We start from the raw sequence: 19,495 nt of genomic DNA, 5'->3' as shown, positions 1-19,495 counted from the left end.
CTTGCCATCTGGTCCAATCTGAGACTTTATCAGCAGAGGGTGCTGGAGGGACGCTGAGAAGGAAGAGGTATCTCTTCCGGTTCCGGTGTGCTAACCTCATGGATCCCCCGCAGGACGTGTGGGTTTTTGAGCAGCGCTGGTGTCCAGCCACAAGTGGACCCCCTGCCAACTCCCCCCCGGCACCACCTCATCAGATGGTTTCACAGCAGACTGGTAGGGGCCCTAAATGGCTTTTTCTGGCACACTCCCCTCAGGTGGTCTCACAGGGCAGTGCTGCCAGCGAGGCACCCCTGTGAAGCCTGAGTGAGCTTCAAGGTGCTGCTCAGAGGCTTTCTCTAGCCCTCTGTGCCTCCTCCAACTACCACTGGATCTCAGCCCGGGGAGGACGGCCTCTTGCTTGGGTGCTGTATCCCGGGTTCTAAGAGTGGTGCGTGTTTTCTACCTCTGCTATTTCTTTATTTTTTTAGGGTTCTCTCTTTCCCTGATGAGGCAATCCCCTGTTAATAATAATAATAATAATAATAATAATAATTCTCCTCTTCCCCCTCTCCTTCTCCTTCTGATATGAAATGCCTCACAAATTCGCGTGTCATCCTTGCACAGGGGCCATGCTCATCATCTCTGTCTCGTCCCCATTTCAGTATATGGGCTGCTGAAGCAAGCACAATAATTCTTTAGACTGCACTTTCCCACTTCAAATTACTGTGCAGTTTTTGTCTTCTTATTGGACCCTGACTAATACATCATTAAGTTATTGCTTTTCATTTGCACGGAGACATTATAAATCATTTTGTGGTAGTTTCTACTTGCTTCCGTATCTGCTCTATGTTGTATACATTAGGACTTAGACCTTCTAAATCACCTTTTAAATTTGCTTCCTTTAGTAAGTTTCTGTTTCAATGTATTTTTAATATTTTTAAAATTTATGTATTTATTTTGAGAGAGAGAGAGAGAGAGAGAGAGCGAGCAAGCAGGGGAGGGACAGAAAGAGAGGGAAAATCCCAAGCAGGCTCTGCATTGTCAGCGCAGAGCCTGATGAGGTACGGGGCTCAAACTCATTAACGATGAGATCGTGACCCGAGCTGAAATCAAGAGTCGGACACTTAACCAACTGAACTACCCAGGCACCCCTCTGTTTAAATATTTTAGAAGTGACATACCTGTGATTTTTGCCCAGTCTCTTTTATAATGGTGTGGTTTAGTGCTGTGACATTGGAAAACTTGTGAAGCCTTTTTGACAGTTCATTTGATTGGAAGATATTTGATCTCCATTTGGTGGAATACCTTTACTGTCACCATTTCCAAAACTATTAAGATTTGGAAAAAATATCCTTTTGAATATTCACGAGGCACACATTTGAGTTTTTCCTGTCTCTTTGCCTTTCTAGCTTGTATTTGATATAGTGACTTTCTTCAAGAGGCTGCAAAGCAGTAATGAGTATTTTCAGAGTAGAACCATTCACATGGCACTTCGTTGCCTATATATAGGAAAGCCTGACCTCTCGAGTGTCTTAGGAACACTTTAGTCTATGTACTCTAACACCATAAAATTGAGAAGACATAAAAAGGGAATCCAAGTGTCTAGACCAGACAAATGAGAGCGAAGGGTACAAAAACACATGTAGCAGTGAAAAACATTGTCACAACCTTTAAAAATTCATGGAGAAGTACAGAAATGTCACTAAAGGAAAGATGGATACATCCTACCCTGATTTTCAAAGAGAAAAAAAATAGATATATTCTAAGAAATGAAGCAGGCACTTTATTATTGAGCAAATGACATGAGACCCCTTGGGGAAATAAGTCGAGGGTCACCAAGATGTAGTAGCTTGCATCCTCTAAAACTGAGTCGTGTCAAACGAAATTCATCTCCTTTGCTTACAGTGTCATTAGATCACAATAATAATAATAAAAAGCAAAGCTAGCACTAGGCATTTTAATAAGTAGAAATGCAGACTCTGGCAGATAGAATGAAATAATCGTGCAAGTATAGAATGGAGAAAGGGGCCATGGCGGATTTCAAGTGACTTCAAGCTTTTTTATTTTAAATATCTGATTAGACTACTGAAAAATTTCAAAGGCAGCACTGAGTAGCACAAACAGCCTTGGTTTTAGAGTCACAAGGATATGGTTTGGATCTCAGCTTCACCAGGTCTTTGTTTGGACAGGGGTTGAACTCTAATCTCAGCTTCCTCATCTATGAAATGGAGATCATATGGTCTGCTTCACAGAATTGGTTAGACAGCACAGAGATTATTTCCAACATTTACTACTATATATGGCCATACACCAGGCACTCTATTAGAATAGTGGCTATTATCTGGGGCTATATAGGTAGAACAAGATGTCCTCATCAAGTGGATGAGTAGCCACATTAAAATCTGTACTAGGTGGGACACATCACTATTTTTGCATACAATATTTGAAGGGGAATGTTAAAGAATTATAGCCTGCCCCAAGAAGGGTAACTGAAATGTCTAATTCAATTAACAGAATTTTCTATGTTCTAGATACTGAACCAGACATTAAGATGAGAAAAATGACTACGCTATATGCTTATCTCTAGGAACTCAGTGACGAGTAATGGAGCTACATACACGCAATTAAACTGCAATGGAATGAGCATTACAAAAGACGAAATTTCTCGTAATACAAGAAACATTTCTGGCAACAGGAATAGTGCACATGTAGAAGCCCGTGTATTCAGGGGGATGGCAAGAACTTGGAATGAACAGAGGACAGGGTGTACTGAAGAGAGGTGAAAATGGGCATGGAAATGAGAGTCATTTCATGAAGGGCTTCCTCATCTGCCATGTTGGAGGGCTTTGGCTTGATTCTAGAAGAGATGTGGAATCATGGGAGACTTTTGATTTCAGGAGCAGATTTCATTTTAGAAAGACCACAGTGTGGCTCCCATGTAGAGATGGACTGATCATAGTTCTAATGACTGAAAGAAGAATGTAGTATTTTGGTAAAGAAAATGGCTACACTACAGGTTTAGAAATGTTGGATTTGAGGTGCCTGTGGGAGTCTAACTGAAAATTTCACAACATACCTAATGTACCAATGACTAGAGTTTAGGAGGCAAGTCAAGGATGGATACATTATTGAAGCTGTTGACAACAAAGTTCTAGAAATGGATTAAACATTTCAGGGAGAGTAAGTGGACACCATGAAGAACTTAAGATGGAAGAACAGAAAAGAATATTTCACGGGGTACCCAGATGAAGAGACCTTTGCCACATAGAGACTGAGAAGAAAAAGTTACAGGTAATGGAGGAAAAACTGGGAGAGAAATTCAAAGAAACCAAGAAGGAAGAGAATTTCAAGAGAGAGGGAGTAGATAATGGTGTCAAACGCTACTTAAGTCCAAGGAGATGAAGACTAAACAATGTGCATCAGATTTTTGCGATTAGAAGGGTGCTGTCATCTAAATAAAATATATAAGAAGATAACTATAAATTGCATGTACTTGATACATATTAATAGCAGGGGTCAATAAATAATAGAATATGAATAATTAGAGCTCTGGGGAAGAGAACTGAGCTGTGAATTATCTGACACAGGAAGTGTTCAGGAAGAGGTTGACATCCTGTTACGGTTACTGGTTACCATCAAGAGAGGTGTCCTGCCTCCAGCAGGAAGTTGACTGGATGTCCTTGAAGATCCTTTACACCCTGGAAAGTCTATGGAGCCAAACTAACTCTTCCTAATGTAGAACTCAGGAAGAGAAAAACAAAAAGTTGAATAATTAGGACTCTCCCAAGAGATCAAAATAAAATATGTGAATGATAGTATATGAATGACTATACCTCTAGGAAAACATTTATTAGATCTTAGATCCAACACAGAAAAACAGAAAGATTATTTTCAGGGGCCTATGAATAATGCAGAATTCATTTGAAATGATAACTTTAAATCATCTTCAAGAAGATATGCATTATTTTTGTTCTTTTCAGGAAAAGGTATTCAAATACTGGATATTCTGTTTTGTTGTGTTCATTTACTGTTTTCAATATTCCACTTAACATTCTCACTGCTATCTGCTAAAAAGTGAACATATATGTGTGTAAGTAAAATTATATATATATAGATAATATATATATATAATCTATATATATATAGACTTGCATTTTTCCTAAAGTGATAGACTTTCAGTTTCACAGACTATACTCCAATCACACCTCTCTTAAGTCTATGGTAGGGTTATATCTAATCAATCCAAACTAAGCATTTGTTAACAAAAAGGATAACTACCTTGACACTTATATATATGAGATTCAAGGTCTAATTTTACATTATTTCTCCAAATGGAACACAGAGAAAAGAGGCAAATGCGTATCACATACAAAACCCCTTGTAAGTGGGAAGGCTGGAGTGCTTTTAGAAAGCCACCTTCACTGCTCTGGGGCCATCTGGTTCCCATAGCTAAGACATTCAGGACAGAAGGCTGCCTAATGATTAAAACCCACCTTCACTTGCATTACAAGTTGAATGTTTGCAATTCCCTAAAATGATGGTGAGAGTTTCCTCCCTTAACTTTTAAGCCTTTAGGAGGAATATATACATAACGTTTAAGACAATCCGCCTTTTTTTCACTTTTTCTTTTAGCTCTATCAAAAGACTTCAGTTCCAAGGTGCACAGGACTTTCCATAAGCACCAGAGCTCCCACAACCATAGAAATAGAGAAGGCAGTTCAAAATTGTAAAAATAAAGAGTAAAACTCAACCTCAAGGAAGTAAAGAAGGCAAGTTAAACTCAAGAATATTTTTTTTTTAAAAAGTGACTCAGACTCAACCCCCAACCAATCCTACAGCTATTGTTTTGCGCCTATGTGCTTATATATGCATCTCTTAAAAATATAGATGTTTTCTCATGTAATCATGCCATTATCACACCTAGCAAAATTATTGATAATTCTTTGGTATTATCCAATAGCCAGTTCACATTAGAAGCTTCCCAACTGTTTGAAACTTTACTTTTTACAAGTGTTCAAACTAGGCAACAGCTCCCTCTGCTGCGTGTGGTTATCAGGCCTCTTCTGTCTCTTTGAACCTGAGGTGATCATCACTACCTTCTCCTTTATTTTCCTTCACCCCACTAACCTGCTGAGGAAACCAGGACAGCTGCCCTGTAGAATATCCCACATTCCAAATTTGCCTTTTTGCTTCTTTCAAGTATTCCCAGAAAGCCATTTAAATATGGATTCTCTTGCTGTCTTTGCAAGTTCTTTCATATCCCCATTTTTCAGGAACTTTGAACTCTTGTGGATAGTGGCAGAAGCCACAGTCAGGAGTCGCTGGAGCAGTGTTTCTGCAGCTTTTTGGGAGGGCCATCATCATACCTCACCTCTGCTACTGCAATAGCGTCCCAACTTGTCTCGTTCATCCTTTCCTTGGCTTTCCTTCACCCCCTCCCACCCCATTCCTCTCTTCCCAAGACATCCAGGACCATCTTTTAAAATGGAATTCCGACTCCTGTCTGCTTAAAACTTCTCTGATGATTACACTTGTAATAAAAGCCAAAGGTCTTACCAGGCCCTACCTGACTCTACCTGATCTGGTCTCTGCCCACCTCTCCAACTGTATCACCTCCTACACCCCCCTTTCTTAATGTGCCTTCTTCTGGTTCCTTAAACACTTCGAACTCCTTGTAGCATTAAGCCTTTGTAGTTGTTTATGGATTCTACCTAGAATGCCTTTCGCTCAGACAGCTAGCTGCATGGCATGCTGTTTACCATCAATCAGGTCTCAGGTAGAAGATGACCTCAGAGGGCCCTACCTGCATGACCAAAACCAAATAAGCCACCCCCCACCGACATCCTCATTCCAGCATTCCACCCTCCTTTAAAAAAAAAAAACAAGTTACTTAACATACAGCATAGTCTCGGTTTCAGGAGTAGAACCCAGTGATTCATCTCTTACATATGACACCCAGTGCTCATCCCAACAAGTGCCCTCCTTAATGCCCATCATCCACTTAACCCATCCTTCCACCCACCTCCCCTCCAGCAGCCCTCAGTTTGTTCTCTGTAGTTAGGAGTCTCTAATGTTTTGCCTCCCTCTCTGTTTTTCTCTTTTTTTTCCTTCCCTTCCCCTGTGTTCATCTGTTGAGTTTCTCAAATTCCACGCATGAGTGAAATCATACGATATCTATCTTTCTTCGACTTATTTTCCTTAACATAATACCCTCTGTACATTGTTGCAAATGGCAAGATTTCATTCTTTTTCACTACTGGGTAGTATTCCATTATACAAACACATACACACGCATATGTGTGTGTGTGTGTGTGTGTGTGTGTATACATATATACCAAATCTTCTTTATCCATTCATCAGTCAATGAACACTTGGGCTTCTTCCATAATTTGGCTATTGCTGGTAACACTGCTATAAACACTGGGGAGCATGTGCCCCTTTGAATCAGTATTTTTGTATCCTTTGGATAAATTCCTAGTAGTGCAATTGCTGGGTCATAGATAGTTCTATTTTTAATGTTTTGAGGAACCTCCATACTGTTTTTCAGAGTGGCTGAACCAGTTTGCATTCCCACCAACAGTGTAAAAGGGTTTCCCTTTCTCAGGAATCCTCACCAACATCTGTTTCTATTACAGAACTTGCTACATCTGTAACTATTTATTTGTATACTGGATTATCTTTCATGAACCTGCCTTATTGTTTTCTTAAGAGGTCTCACTACCTGATGCTTGTTAGGTATTAATTTGCTTGTTTATTGCCTGTCATTTACCATTTTGAGTATAAATACTCCCAGAGAGAGGGATTTCCCTGTTTTATCCTCCCATGCCTAGAACTATGCCTAGCACATAGTAATTGCTCAAGAAATCTTGCTGAATAAATGAATGCCAATGGCAGCCAGATTGCTTACATATACTACAGGTTCCTAGGCTGTAATCTCTAGGGGATTTTTACATTAGGTTAAAATTGCTATGTAATACGTGCTATTAGAAGATCTGAGAGAACTTTATACTTCATATTTCTTAAAAATCAGAATTAAATAACACTCTTCATATTTTCTAACCATATGTTTTAGGAAAAAAACAATATTCTCTACTTTTGCAACCACTTTATTTCTTATATATAGCAAGCAGTCCAACACAAAATGACTTATTTTCCCATTGCTCCAAAGCTAATATGCTTTCCTTATTTTATAAAAAGACAAAACTAAATGCATTATCGTACATTCACTTAATTGATTTTTCACATGCAGGCACCACTATAGCACAGTTGAATATTCACAGTACAATCATCATGCAATTTATATATTTATTCAGTATTATCCTTGGTAATTAGTATTGAGCACTTTAATTTTCAATACTTAAAGGCAAGTGTGCTCTTTGTGAATCTAACAAAGGAAAAATACTCACTAATAGAGTAAATTAACATAATGGACTCCATGAATTAAGCTAATGACTTGTTTCTAAGTCTGCAACACAAAAACCAGTGAAATATAACAGATTAGAAAATTACCACCTTCATCACTGTTGACTGACAAAATCACGAGCACAATTCCGTAATCACTTACTTCCAGCAGTAGCTTGAATCCTTCTCTTTTCTTGATTTCTTCTACAAGGTATCTAAAAATGAAAGTCACAATAATATTTATAATTTGGAATCTAAAAACTCCATGAACACAACTGACACACACACACAAACTGTATTTCTGATGCAGAGACAAGGCTTAGAAATAAGGAAAGGCATAGGGATAGGAATACACACGGATTTAAACACATATTCCTGAACCTACTGCAGGCCTCTGGGGCCCGAGCAAAAAAGTACATCTTTTTAATAAGGTGATGTCTATCTCACATGTCAGCATCAGACTTCTACCCCACTATGAAGACCACCTACAGTATATCGGAGAGACATCTCTGACCACGTGAGTTACACATTTATATTCTAGATGGGGATTTAGTATAGGTACTTAAATTACCCAGCTGGCTTTTGGTGCGTAATCCCACCTATAAGCTCATTTAAAATTAAGGAAGCTCAACATTACCTTTTCCCAGGCCAGAACCGAGGAAAGGAGAAGTGATCATTAGTATCATGTTAAAAGTAAGTGGGCTGCAGCCACTGATAGAATGTCTGTGAAGTCATCTCAAATGTTAGGGAAAAGAGAACTATCAGACCATAAGCAAAGGGCACAGATACATGAGATATGGAGTATGACCGAGAAAAGACAAAAACGACTTTGAGTAAATCCACACAGACACCTCTCCCCCTGGGCTTGGCTACTGTCAATAAAAAGGGGAACATTTTGAAATAATTGGCCTTAAGTATGAGTGATTTGATTATAAGTCTGGAAAAGTTTATAACCCTTGTCCCAGTATTTCAAATTTGGGGGTAACGTGTAAGGAATGACAAAAATGTACTTGCCAGAATATTTATTGTGATTTTATATGTAATAGCGAAAGAAAGGAGGAAAGAAAGAAGCAAACAAACAAACAAGAACACGACACCCAGCAATGAGGACTGGCTTTGAAACTTACGGTCCACGCATCATAGGGAATTATACGGTACAATTGTATGGAATATGAGCATGTCGCTAAACTAAACTACACATATTCAACTAATACTTGAGGACAACAAAAATGTTTTTCTTGGGCCTAAATCTCAAAAAAACCTGAAATAACACAATTTACTTTTCGAATCTCAAAGGCTGTTGTAAAAAAGTTAAAATCATACACGTTAATTTTGTCTAAATCTACATGTACGTGTGTGTGTGTATTTAATACAAAATAACCAGAAACAAGAGTAATATCCAGAAATTGGGAAATGGTCAAATAAAATGTATTCTAGCAATACAATAGAACATGATGCAGACATTAAAAAGAATAGATTATATCTACTTTAATTAAACCACAAGGATGTTTATGATGTATTAGCAAGAGATAAAAGTAAGGTACTGAGAAATACGGATAACACAATTTTGCTTTTTAAGAAATTGTAAAAAGAACGCAAAAGTAATTCCTATCCACATGCATGCATGCATGCGCACGCGCGCGCGCGCACACACACACACACACACACACACACACACACACACACACGTTTTTAACAGAGTAAAGAAAGAAAGGGTACACCATATATCGTTAGTATTTACCCGAGGAAGGAACAAACAGGACGCAATGGGGAAGAGAGAGATTAGTAGCTCTCTTTTTATATTTCTTTGCAAAGTTTCTTGGATGTGGTTACTTGTAAAATTCTTAAAAGGGAACTTAATAAACAAAAATGTAAAGTACAAAACGTATAGACAGACACATGCAATCTCTATCTACATAAGGAAAGCTTCTGAACCATACTTTCCGCAGCTCCTCAGACAAATGTTTATAGGCAATATGTGAACTCTGAAGCAATGCCACACTTCACCCTGAGGAAGCCCACACTAATTCTGGACACCTCAAAGCTAGGGAAAAACTTTGCATCTCTAGAAATCCCGGGACAGACTCTACAAGATTCTAGTTGTGCAGACCATCAATTTTGTGACTTTTGGCAAATCCCTTAGCCTCCCCAAGCCTGCCTCAGTGTCCTCCTGTATATACTGGAGGTGTGGAACTAGGGGGACAAAATCCTTCCCTAACACATGATGACTATAAGAAACTTACACAAAAGTCTCCATTTAAGCTATGTCTGTCAAACAGGCTACAGCTGCTCTCAAGAGAAAGGCATCCTAAAACAGACCGGGATCATTTCAGTTACAACTCTGCTTTTTGCTAACCACGGGGACCCAGACTTTGTGTCAGGGTTAGCGTCCCCACTGCAGCTGCTCTCAGAGCCCGGAAAGCCCAGGGTAACACTCTGAGTTGAGAGTGCAGGTGATTCGGGTGAAGAGTTGCTATTATAAACATCAACAAAGGCTTACGCTGGAGTCCCCCAACTATGCTCCATGCCAAACCGTGTAAATATGTCTCCCACATAAAAGAGTTCGATCGCCAAATAAACGTGAGCAATGCTGGGCATGCCAGTTAGATTACTTTTATCTACAATTAGAAAGGGACTTGGCTTAATTCATAAAGACATTTATCGGCTGGTTGGATGGTTCAATACTGGCATCAAAAACCAGGCATTTTCTATCGTTTCTATCATTTCAGCCCGCCACGCTCAGAGTGCTGATTGTCTCGTGTCCACAAGATGTGTGCCACACTCCACACGTCACATCCTTGTACAACGGTGTCCAAGAGGGAAGAGAGGGGGCTGGAGCAAAAGCATTTTCTCTTCATTTGTCTCTATTTAGCTAACACTATTTCCCCCAGAAGCCTTCAAAGAATTCTTTCTATATCTTCTTGACTGAGGCAGAGTCCTATATTTACCCCGAAACTAACTACAGGAAGTGGAGATTGGGTTAGACCGATGTTCCCAGCAAGACTATTGCTACCTAAATAAAATCAAGATTCTGTTAGCAAGAAAGAAAAAGGGAGACTGGCTGTTGGGTGAACAATGAACAGTGTTTGCATATTAAAAATGTTAAAAGTCAAGCTAAAAAATGTTTCTATATTACAGGCCCCCTCAGAGTCTTTAATGCGCTAATGAACACTGAATCTCCAAGAGAGGAGTTAGCATTTCCCAAACATATTTGACCATGAAAGCGTTTTTTGGAAGAACATTTATTAAAATCTTCTGGAAGTCTATTATTCCACCGAGTACAGTTTCAGAAATGCTAGTTTAGAAGTGCCTCATCTATAGGGTACTCTATCCTCTTCTTAAATAAATACTTAAATTAAATGGGTTTTGGGGAGGGAATCCAAATAAGGTTTGAGTCACTTCTGCCTACATTCATAGGGATGATTTGTTCCTCACAATTTCTCTTTTCAATACATGGAAACAGACTAAAGATAAAATACATTTCAAAAAAAAAAAAAAAAACAACCTAGTCTTATCTGATGCAAACCAGAAAAAAGCTGTACATTGAGTTTGGGGACATAATGCAGGAACCATAAACCCCTTCCAAAAGGAATCCGGGTAAATGGATTCAAAAAACAACAATAGCTTATAAAAACTCATCACTGTGCTTCCCACTAATCTTAACAAAAAAAAAAAAAAAAAAGAGAGAAGGGAGGGGAAAAACACACACACACACACACCAGTAAGAATTTTCACCAATCCTACTGGGTAAAGAAAACCTCATTGTATTAATATTCTGGCTTGATTTTGAAGCAACCATTAATGATGTTCTTGTTCCCAAACACTTCCCTTACAAATATGCTTACAAACATGCTTCCGACATTTGAAGGCCCTCAATTCTCTGATTTGTTCAATAAGTCTGTCTGATATTTTTGCATTGAACTTGTCCTTTCGCAGGACATTCTTTCCAGAAACAGCCTTTCCAGTCTCTTTCTCAGCTACTCAGTCTCCCTGGAACACTCTGGACCAACTTTCTCTCCCAGTCTCACCTCCTCATTTGAAATTTTTTTTTCCGATGCACCGAGTCTCCCAGAACTCCCGAGAGGTTCCCCATCTGCTCTCTATATGCTCTGCATATATTAGAACATATTGCATGGCTTGTGTGATTCATCACAGACACCTACATACATGCTACGTTCTACTGCAATTGTGATTTTTAAAAAAATTACCAATATAAAGAAAAAGATGAAAACACTGGCCCTTCTATAGCCTTGTAGACTGTCACCCTCTCATCACCTAGAGAAATATACCAGCACAGAGGTGCCATTGTGTAACTGCTCACCTTTTCCATACTGAAAACAATAAATCCCTCAGTATTCATGCAAGTCAGTGAAATGAATGCCATCTGAGAGATTACAGAGATTGTGTGTCAAGGGAATAGATAAATGATACACTGGAGATCTAACAAAGGAGCCGAATGGGAATTCTTGGCTGTTTGTTGTTGTTGAAAAGATTTACACACATGACTTTTCCAGACTCGCTTTAAAAATTACCTCTTACTGAATATCCATTTAAACTGAGGGCCTTAACAAAGGCCTGGAAGGTGCCCTCCGCAACGGGTAGCCCTGGGTATTGTGAAACATTTTCAGCTCTTCTAGGCAAATATCAGGGATGCACAGTCACCTGCCTTGTGCCTGAGGTGGTGATTTTAAACCTCAGTCCTCTGGGTCGCAGTGAGGCCTAATAATCACACATTACTGTAGGTTCCCAATGTCACTGCTTTTCAAACAATCCAAGGAGAAAACAGGTTTTTAGTCATTACTATTTCTTGAGATAAGAGTTCTCTTGTCTACTGGAATGACAAGGGTCACGTGGAAATTAGGAAAGGCCTTAGAAATCTTCCAGGCGCTAATTTTTCCCTTTTTCCCACATTCTGACAACTCATTAAATAAGAATCATCGTCCTCTGGAAAATGTTTGCTCTTGCTTTCCCAAGGGAAGCGAAAGCAAGCTATCCCATCAGGGTAATGGCCATCCATTGTTCCATCAAACTCCGGTCCTTAAATCTTGAGGTCAATATACACATTTCAAAACTAAGCTCCATTTAGATTCTGGAACGTGGAAATATTGCTTCTATGGAGTTGAAGTAGCCCTTCCTGCAACATGTCAGGGGGAAAGAGTTGCCTAGCCTTGCCAGTATGTGAGAGACCTGACCAAGGATCTAGGGAAATAGGTATCTTGGCTACAACGGGCTATTGATAATAGGTATGCACACCAAATAGTAACACAATCCTCATCTGCAGCTTTACTTTGCTAATTCTTTTTTTTTTTAATTTTTTTTTTAACGTTTATTTATTTTTGAGACAGAGAGAGACAGAGCATGAACAGGGGAGGGTCAGAGAGAGGGGGACACAGAATGCGAAACAGGCTCCAGGCTCTGAGCTGTCAGCACAGAGCCCGACGCAGAGCTCGAACTCACAGACCACCGCGAGATCATGACCTGAGCCGAAGTCGGACGCTTAACCGACTGAGCCACCCCAGGCGCCCCTTTACTTTGCTAATTCTTATCTGCTGAAGGAAATTGTACTTCTTGGAAACAAAACAATGTTGTTCTGAAATTATAGAAATTATGCCAGGCTATGGCCTTCTGGACACGGGTAAGAATGGTTTTTATTAGGTAAACTCTAAAGCAAGTGGCCTAGGGTCAGTGAGCTTGACCATAAATGATGTTTTAACTCTCAAGGGTCGGTGCTTTGAACTGATTATACTGGCTTACTTAATCGATGGTGTTGTAGGGCTAGGATGGACTGGCTGTTAAGAGCCAATTGTTAAATATTCACGAATTGTTGACAGCTCGCAATTTGACACCATGGGAATATTTACACCATGGGAACTGCCAACGTTTTAGACTTGGGCTTTTGTTTGCTCCTGCTGAGAGCCAGGTTACCCATATACCACTGAATGTGGGCCCAAACAGAACGGACCCCAGAACGGACCCCAGAACGGAGATAAAGTTCCTTCTTTCCTCAAGAGCAGAACCACAAACCAATTAGCCAATCTGAAAACAAATAAAATCATAGAAATAAAGACTTACATTGCCAACTTCATATAATTCTTCATCCTAAAGAAACTCTCCATAATTTCCTATTCACTACAAGTGACACGTCTAAAAGAACTCAGTGAAAAATTAAATAAAAATAGAAGGACTCAGTGTTTGCTCGGCATTGGGGGTAGAACAGGATGACTTTTGCCCACCCCGGGAACAGAGGGTTGGATTTATGAAGAATGTGGAATGTTAAGGCAAAAAAAGAAAGAAAAAAAAACTATGATGAATAGCAGCATGATAGAGGAGGGATTATTTCTCAAATATTTAGATACAGGTCACAGCATCTGCAGTGATGCTCACTGAAATGTTAATTCAATTCAATTCAACTTGACAAACATTTACAAACAATAAGTGTTTGTTGAATTGAATTGAAGTGTTAACATTTATCCTCCTGTGATATTTCTCTGCAAAAATTAGAAAGTATCCTTAGACTATAAATTAAATTCCACCCTGAGCTGAATGTTAACTTTATAACAAATATGATCATCAAATATTTATATCTAGCCTTCTTTCAAGACACCTGTCAATGAATTCCTTAGCAGCTCAGATGGAATAATGCAGAGATTCTACCACAATTTAGTTGAGAAAATACAAAAACAAAAAAGGAAATAGAACTTTCTGAACTTTTAAGTGAACAGAAACTATGAATATTTATGGTAGACGTTTTCATTTTTTTTCACCATTGGGTAGTTATCTAATTCTGATAGAGGTACATTAACCCTACTTCTTTTTTTTTTTAATGTTTATTTATTTTGAGAGAGAGAGAGCATGAGCAGAGGAGGGCACAGAGAGAGGGAAAGAGAGAATCCCAAGTAGGCTCCACATTGCCAGTGCAGAGCCTGATGTAGGACTCAAACGCATGGCCATGAGATCATGACCTGAGCTGAAATCAAGAGTCAGACACTTAATCGACTGAGCCACCCAGGTGCCCCTAACCCTACTTCTAATAAAGGCATATCCTTCACCTAGTTTCATCACATATTTTATAGAAGGAATTGACGTCTCTCCAGTGCCAAGGGAGGGCATGACCAGTGAGAGTATCACATTTCCCTGGCGACAGCAACGGATTAGGGATGGACATTTGCCTCATTCAGATATAGACAAAACTTCCTTTGGGATTGTTAAGAGAGGAGCACACTCTCCTTTTGACCTTGAACTTGAACCGGGGAGGACACAGATCTTACACTCCTGGCAGCCACCTTCCAACATAGGAATAAACCAACATAAAAGAGAGCAAATCTGAAAGATGGAGAATGATTAAGGTGATATTGTTTAAGCTCCTAGATAGTCATTCCAGAAGTCATCATTACACTAGCTCATAAGGTACATGAGATAATAAATTATCTTTCTTTGTTTATAATATCTTGAAGTATGGTTTCTGTTGCTTACCACCACCAGAGTCCTAAATGATATAATATTTATAGATTTTCAAACTACTTCTTAAACCGTAATCACTAGATTTGCTGACTTCTAACAATCTTCTGAAAGTGCCAAAGCCATCACTTTATCTGTCCTTATAACCAAGCCATTATGAAAGAGTATAAAGGAAATCTCATTTGAAATGGAGTCAGGAAGCCCTGCAGATGGGGCTCTCATGTCCTACAAACTAGACATCAATTGAAGACTTCAACAGGAAAAGGCTACCTTGTGTTTTCCAACAGGAAGAAGCCTATTTTACTACCACAGCAAATAGGAGGAAGATTTTCTCCTTGTCTAGCAACAGCCCCAGCCAATGAGAAGCCATACTACTCAGCCAATGAGAAACCATCACTTCCTGTCTCCTCCAATGGACCCATGTCCAAAGCAACCCCTCTCAACTTCCCCCTTTCCTCTATATACGCAAACTTCTCCCCTTTGTTCTCCAAACTTGCCTATGTTTTGCCATGGTTTGCATGTCCTGAATTGCAATTCCTCTGTCATTCCCAAATAGGCTATTTTTCTGGTAAAAAACTGGCTGTTTTATTTTCAAGGTCAACACCATGTAACTTTGCAGTTCTTCCTGCTAAAAGGCAGATTGTATTCCCTGACTCTCAACATAGAGTTTGGCCATGTGATTTACTGGCCATTGGAATGCCAGTAGATAGGATATAAATGGAACTTTGAAGTCATCTTGCATAATGGGGCCTTCTTGGCCTTCGATCATCTCCATCAGATGACACTCTGAACACACTCTGGCTCACCTGTTAATCCAAGGAGGCTGCAAAGCATGTAGGGAGTAGACTGAGACCCTCCACCAACCCCCACAGCCACCATAGTATGAGATATAGCCACTCCAGCCAACTGCAGATGTATGAGAATAAATAATTGCTGTTTGGGGGCATCTGGATCAGTCGGTTAAGCCTCCGAGTCTTGATTTTGGCTCAGGCCATGACTTCATGGTTTGTGTTCAAGCCCCGCATGGGGATCTGTGCTGATAGGGCGGAGCCTGCATGGGATTCTGTCTCCCTCTCTTTCTGTCCCTCCCCCTGTTGTTCTTTATCTCTCTCTCAAAATAAATAAAAATAAACTTGAAAAAATAATTGCTGTTTTAAGACACTGATTTTTCAGACAGTTATTGCACAGAGCACCCATACAATCCCAGTATAGAAAGAGGAAACTGTTTGATGCCTGGGGGCCTCAGTCAATTAAGCATCCGACTTTGGCTCAGGTCATGATCTCACCCTTCAAGGGTTCAAGCCTCGCATAGGGGTCTGTGCTGACAGCTTGGAGCCTGGAGCCTGCTTCGGATTCTGTGTCTCCCTCTCTTTCTGCCCCTCCCTGTCTCATGCTCTGTCTCTGTGTTTCTCAAAAATAAATGAATGCTAAAAATTAAAAAAAAAAAAAAAAGAAAGAGGGAACTGTTTTAAATCTCTAAGTGAGACTTCTTGATTTTGCATGTGAAATGTGAGCAAGAAATATGAAGGAGAGATCATCCAAACCAGAGATCACAAACTCCAGTGCCTATAGTGGTCAAGCAGGTATAAATAACCAAAACTCATATAGCCTGTAGCTTATGCCAGGCACATTCTAAGGGTTTAACATATGTCAATTCATTTAATCATCACAACAACTATTTGAACACATACGACTGTTATCTCCATTTTCGTGGGGCGAACTGAGGCACAGAGAGGTTAAGAAACCTGCCCAGGTCACCTAGTTTGTAAATGGTAGACCTAGGTTTTGAGTCCAGGTTGTCTGCAAAAACACAGAAGGAAGTAGGGGGAATGTGGGTCTCTAGACAGGCATCAACATGTTCAGTGGTTTGTCACCATGTGGGACTGAGAGCATTCAGATCTTTCGAGAGAAGCCAAAAATCCAGATTTTTGACAAATCTCCCTATTTTTAAATATTTTAAGTCTTTAAATGTTTGAGTTTTTTTTTTTTTTTTTTTAACACCAATAAGATTAAGTCTATGCAGTTGGGGCTCAACCAATCACATTTAAAACTAAATTTGGCTGTGGCCTGCCCATTTGCACCCACTGATCCAAGCTTAGCAGAAGAGTCTTGAGTGGCAAATGTCCACCACCTGTCTCTCGAGAGCTTGTCTAATGCCTTTGGAAGTGTCTTCAAAAGCTTTGTCTCTGATGTTATGACGAGACAGGTAACCACAGCACTTCCAGATTACCTTTACCTTCTTGCCTCTACTCCAGCCCCACGCTCTCACAGACCTACTGTTCAGGTCTCTCAAGTCACCATGATTTGGGCTTGGTCCCCCCTCTGCCCACACCATTCTCCTTCCCTTTCTTCACCGGGTCTTAGTTAAATGTCACTTCCTCCAGGAAGCCTCTGCCAAAGCCCCTCAAGAACACTAGGGAAGCCACCTGAATGCTCTTGGAGCACCACATACCTCTCCTTACCGAAAAGTAGGTTCACCTTTATTTGGTCAGGTTTGTCACTTAAAGGTATCTGTTACTAGGCTGGGACCCCAGAGGGCAGGGGTAGGACGGTTTTGTTCACCATTCCTAACACACAGTAGATACTGAAAAAATGGCCATTATATGAAAGAAGAAATGCACAGAAGAAAGACCATGTGTAGATCTCACAAATGTCATTTTCATAGTCTTTTTTACAGACATGCGTGGGCGCACGCGCACACACACACACACACACACACAGGCAAGTACCTAGATAAAGCAAGTGCACGATTAACTCTTTCCTCAAGGCCTAATGTTCCCAGGGCCTTCCAAGTCATCCAGAACTTGAATGCATCTGGTCTCCTGCTGCATTGGATAGACTTGTCTCCTGTGTCATAGCTGACATCATAGAATTTATCCTGCTGGAAGAGGTAAGATGCCTTGGCAGAGTAGCATTTCTTGAGAAGGTCCTTTTGAAAAAAGGAAAGAAGAAAAAGAAAGAAAAGAAGAAAGAAAGAAAGAAGAAAGAAAAGACTTTAAGACTGTCAATTTTTAGAATACACTTTATTTCAAAAACACACACCCACAAACAAAACCTGTGTGATATTCTACTACCTTGTGCCAAAAGCATTTGTTCTTGCTCTGTGACCGCCCTGCGTGGGAAGCAGTCTATGTGTGTATTAACTTTGAGACACAGGTTACCTATTTTGTTTGGGGGAAAAAAAACCCTCAGGGTTGAGAATTGCTCAGTCCATCTTCACAATCTCACTGATGATTATGGGAAAGGTTGACAATGACCAAGTAATCATCCTACAATATCAAAGTGGGTCAAGTTCTCAAGATGAAAAATATCAGTTGGTAACTCACTCAAAGCTCCATACTGGGAAAAAAATACCTAACATATTGTATATACTTTGTATAATATCATAGGCAAAACAAATAGGCATTTATAGCCTCTTCCTTTAAAGTCATATTCATATTGACAAGGCCAAAAGTGACAACAACCCAGGGATAAAAAACCTGATGAAGGAGCTATGGGAGAGTTCAACGGCAGCCAGCAAGTTATAACTATCACCAATATCAGCTGCAATTGCAAAGGGTTTTGGGGGGTTGGTCCTGCATGGGTTTTATTTTGCAACCAAATTCGATCTGCATTTACTGACTGGTTACTTCTCTTTAAGCAGTGGGTGACAATTTACCCTATTTACTACCATTCTAAATTCTTCGTCCTGACCTCAAATTTGTAGAGTTTAATCCTGGTTACCTTCCAAGTCATCTGGTGTCCACAGAATCCCAGATTTCCTAACCCATCCCTTCACCATGCCCTATGCATCTCTGAGTATCTTCATTCTACAGAATACTTAGTAAAACCCTCTGCTTCCCCAACATAGCCAAACTACTCAATGTCCTTTGACCACTAGATCATGCCTCATCTGTGTCTTTGCTCCCATCACTTGCTTGACCCTATCTCTATTTTAACATAGTATTTGACACATTCAAAAATACATTCAGCGTATTTACAAGTTCTGAAGTTTACTAACACCGAACAGTCTTTCCTCTTTATCTAGGTCTGCCCTTCCTTTGGGTCCCATCTCAAGTTATGCTTTCCCTTCAGCTTCTTTTCTGCCCATCCCATTGGACTCACTTCTTCCTTTTATGTTTGCCTCCGGTTGCTGGCTTTGTTCCTGCGGTGCCCCTACTCAATATGCAGTCTGTATATATTCTCTCCTTGTGTGGCCAAGCACGTTCTAGAGGGCAGGAATCATTTCCTATTCATGCCCACATCCACAGAGTTTAACACTGTATTGGGCATAGAAGACCCTCCCTAAGCAATTAGGGTGATGATGCCCCTCCCCATATTCCATATTTCCCTCACATTCCCCTGACACGTAGTATAAACAGAATAAACCCAGATACATGAACTTCTCATTTGGCAGGCACATCTTCTAAATCTTAATAATACAAAAGGATCAATACTGTACAGGAAGCTACAGAGAAACACCCCACTGGTCCTAGAAATGATCTCTTCTGAACAGAGAGTGTATTCGTTTGACTAATCAACTTGGTACATTCCAAACGAAACCATGCATTTGCATGTTACAATGGTAAGGTTGTATCGTGTGGCCACTGATCTGGATACAGGTGTTCCATTACCAGAAACCATGATTTTATGTTATGTAAAAAATTATAGACCAACT

General features: G+C 39.9%; 1 protein-coding gene and 1 non-coding gene across 2 annotated transcripts in view; both read right to left on the bottom strand.

The window, feature by feature from the left end:
- GADL1 (glutamate decarboxylase like 1) overlaps positions 1–19,495 on the bottom strand; it is a 170,211-nt gene that overhangs the window by 58,090 nt on the left and 92,626 nt on the right. The window contains exons 12-13 of the mRNA XM_058729645.1: positions 17,568–17,767; positions 7,544–7,595 (exon numbers count right to left, since the gene is read on the bottom strand). Coding sequence (XP_058585628.1) covers positions 7,544–7,595; positions 17,568–17,767 — 252 coding nt within the window. The remainder of the gene's footprint in view (positions 1–7,543; positions 7,596–17,567; positions 17,768–19,495) is intronic.
- On the bottom strand, positions 559–665 carry LOC131513256 (U6 spliceosomal RNA). The gene has a single exon (XR_009262487.1). It is a non-coding gene; the product is annotated as a U6 spliceosomal RNA (small nuclear RNA).

The sequence above is a fragment of the Neofelis nebulosa genome, chromosome 5, assembly GCF_028018385.1.
Source record: "Neofelis nebulosa isolate mNeoNeb1 chromosome 5, mNeoNeb1.pri, whole genome shotgun sequence".
NCBI lineage: Eukaryota > Metazoa > Chordata > Mammalia > Carnivora > Felidae > Neofelis > Neofelis nebulosa.
Note: the sequence above shows the minus strand (reverse complement) of the source record. Positions and strands in the feature narration are given on the sequence as shown.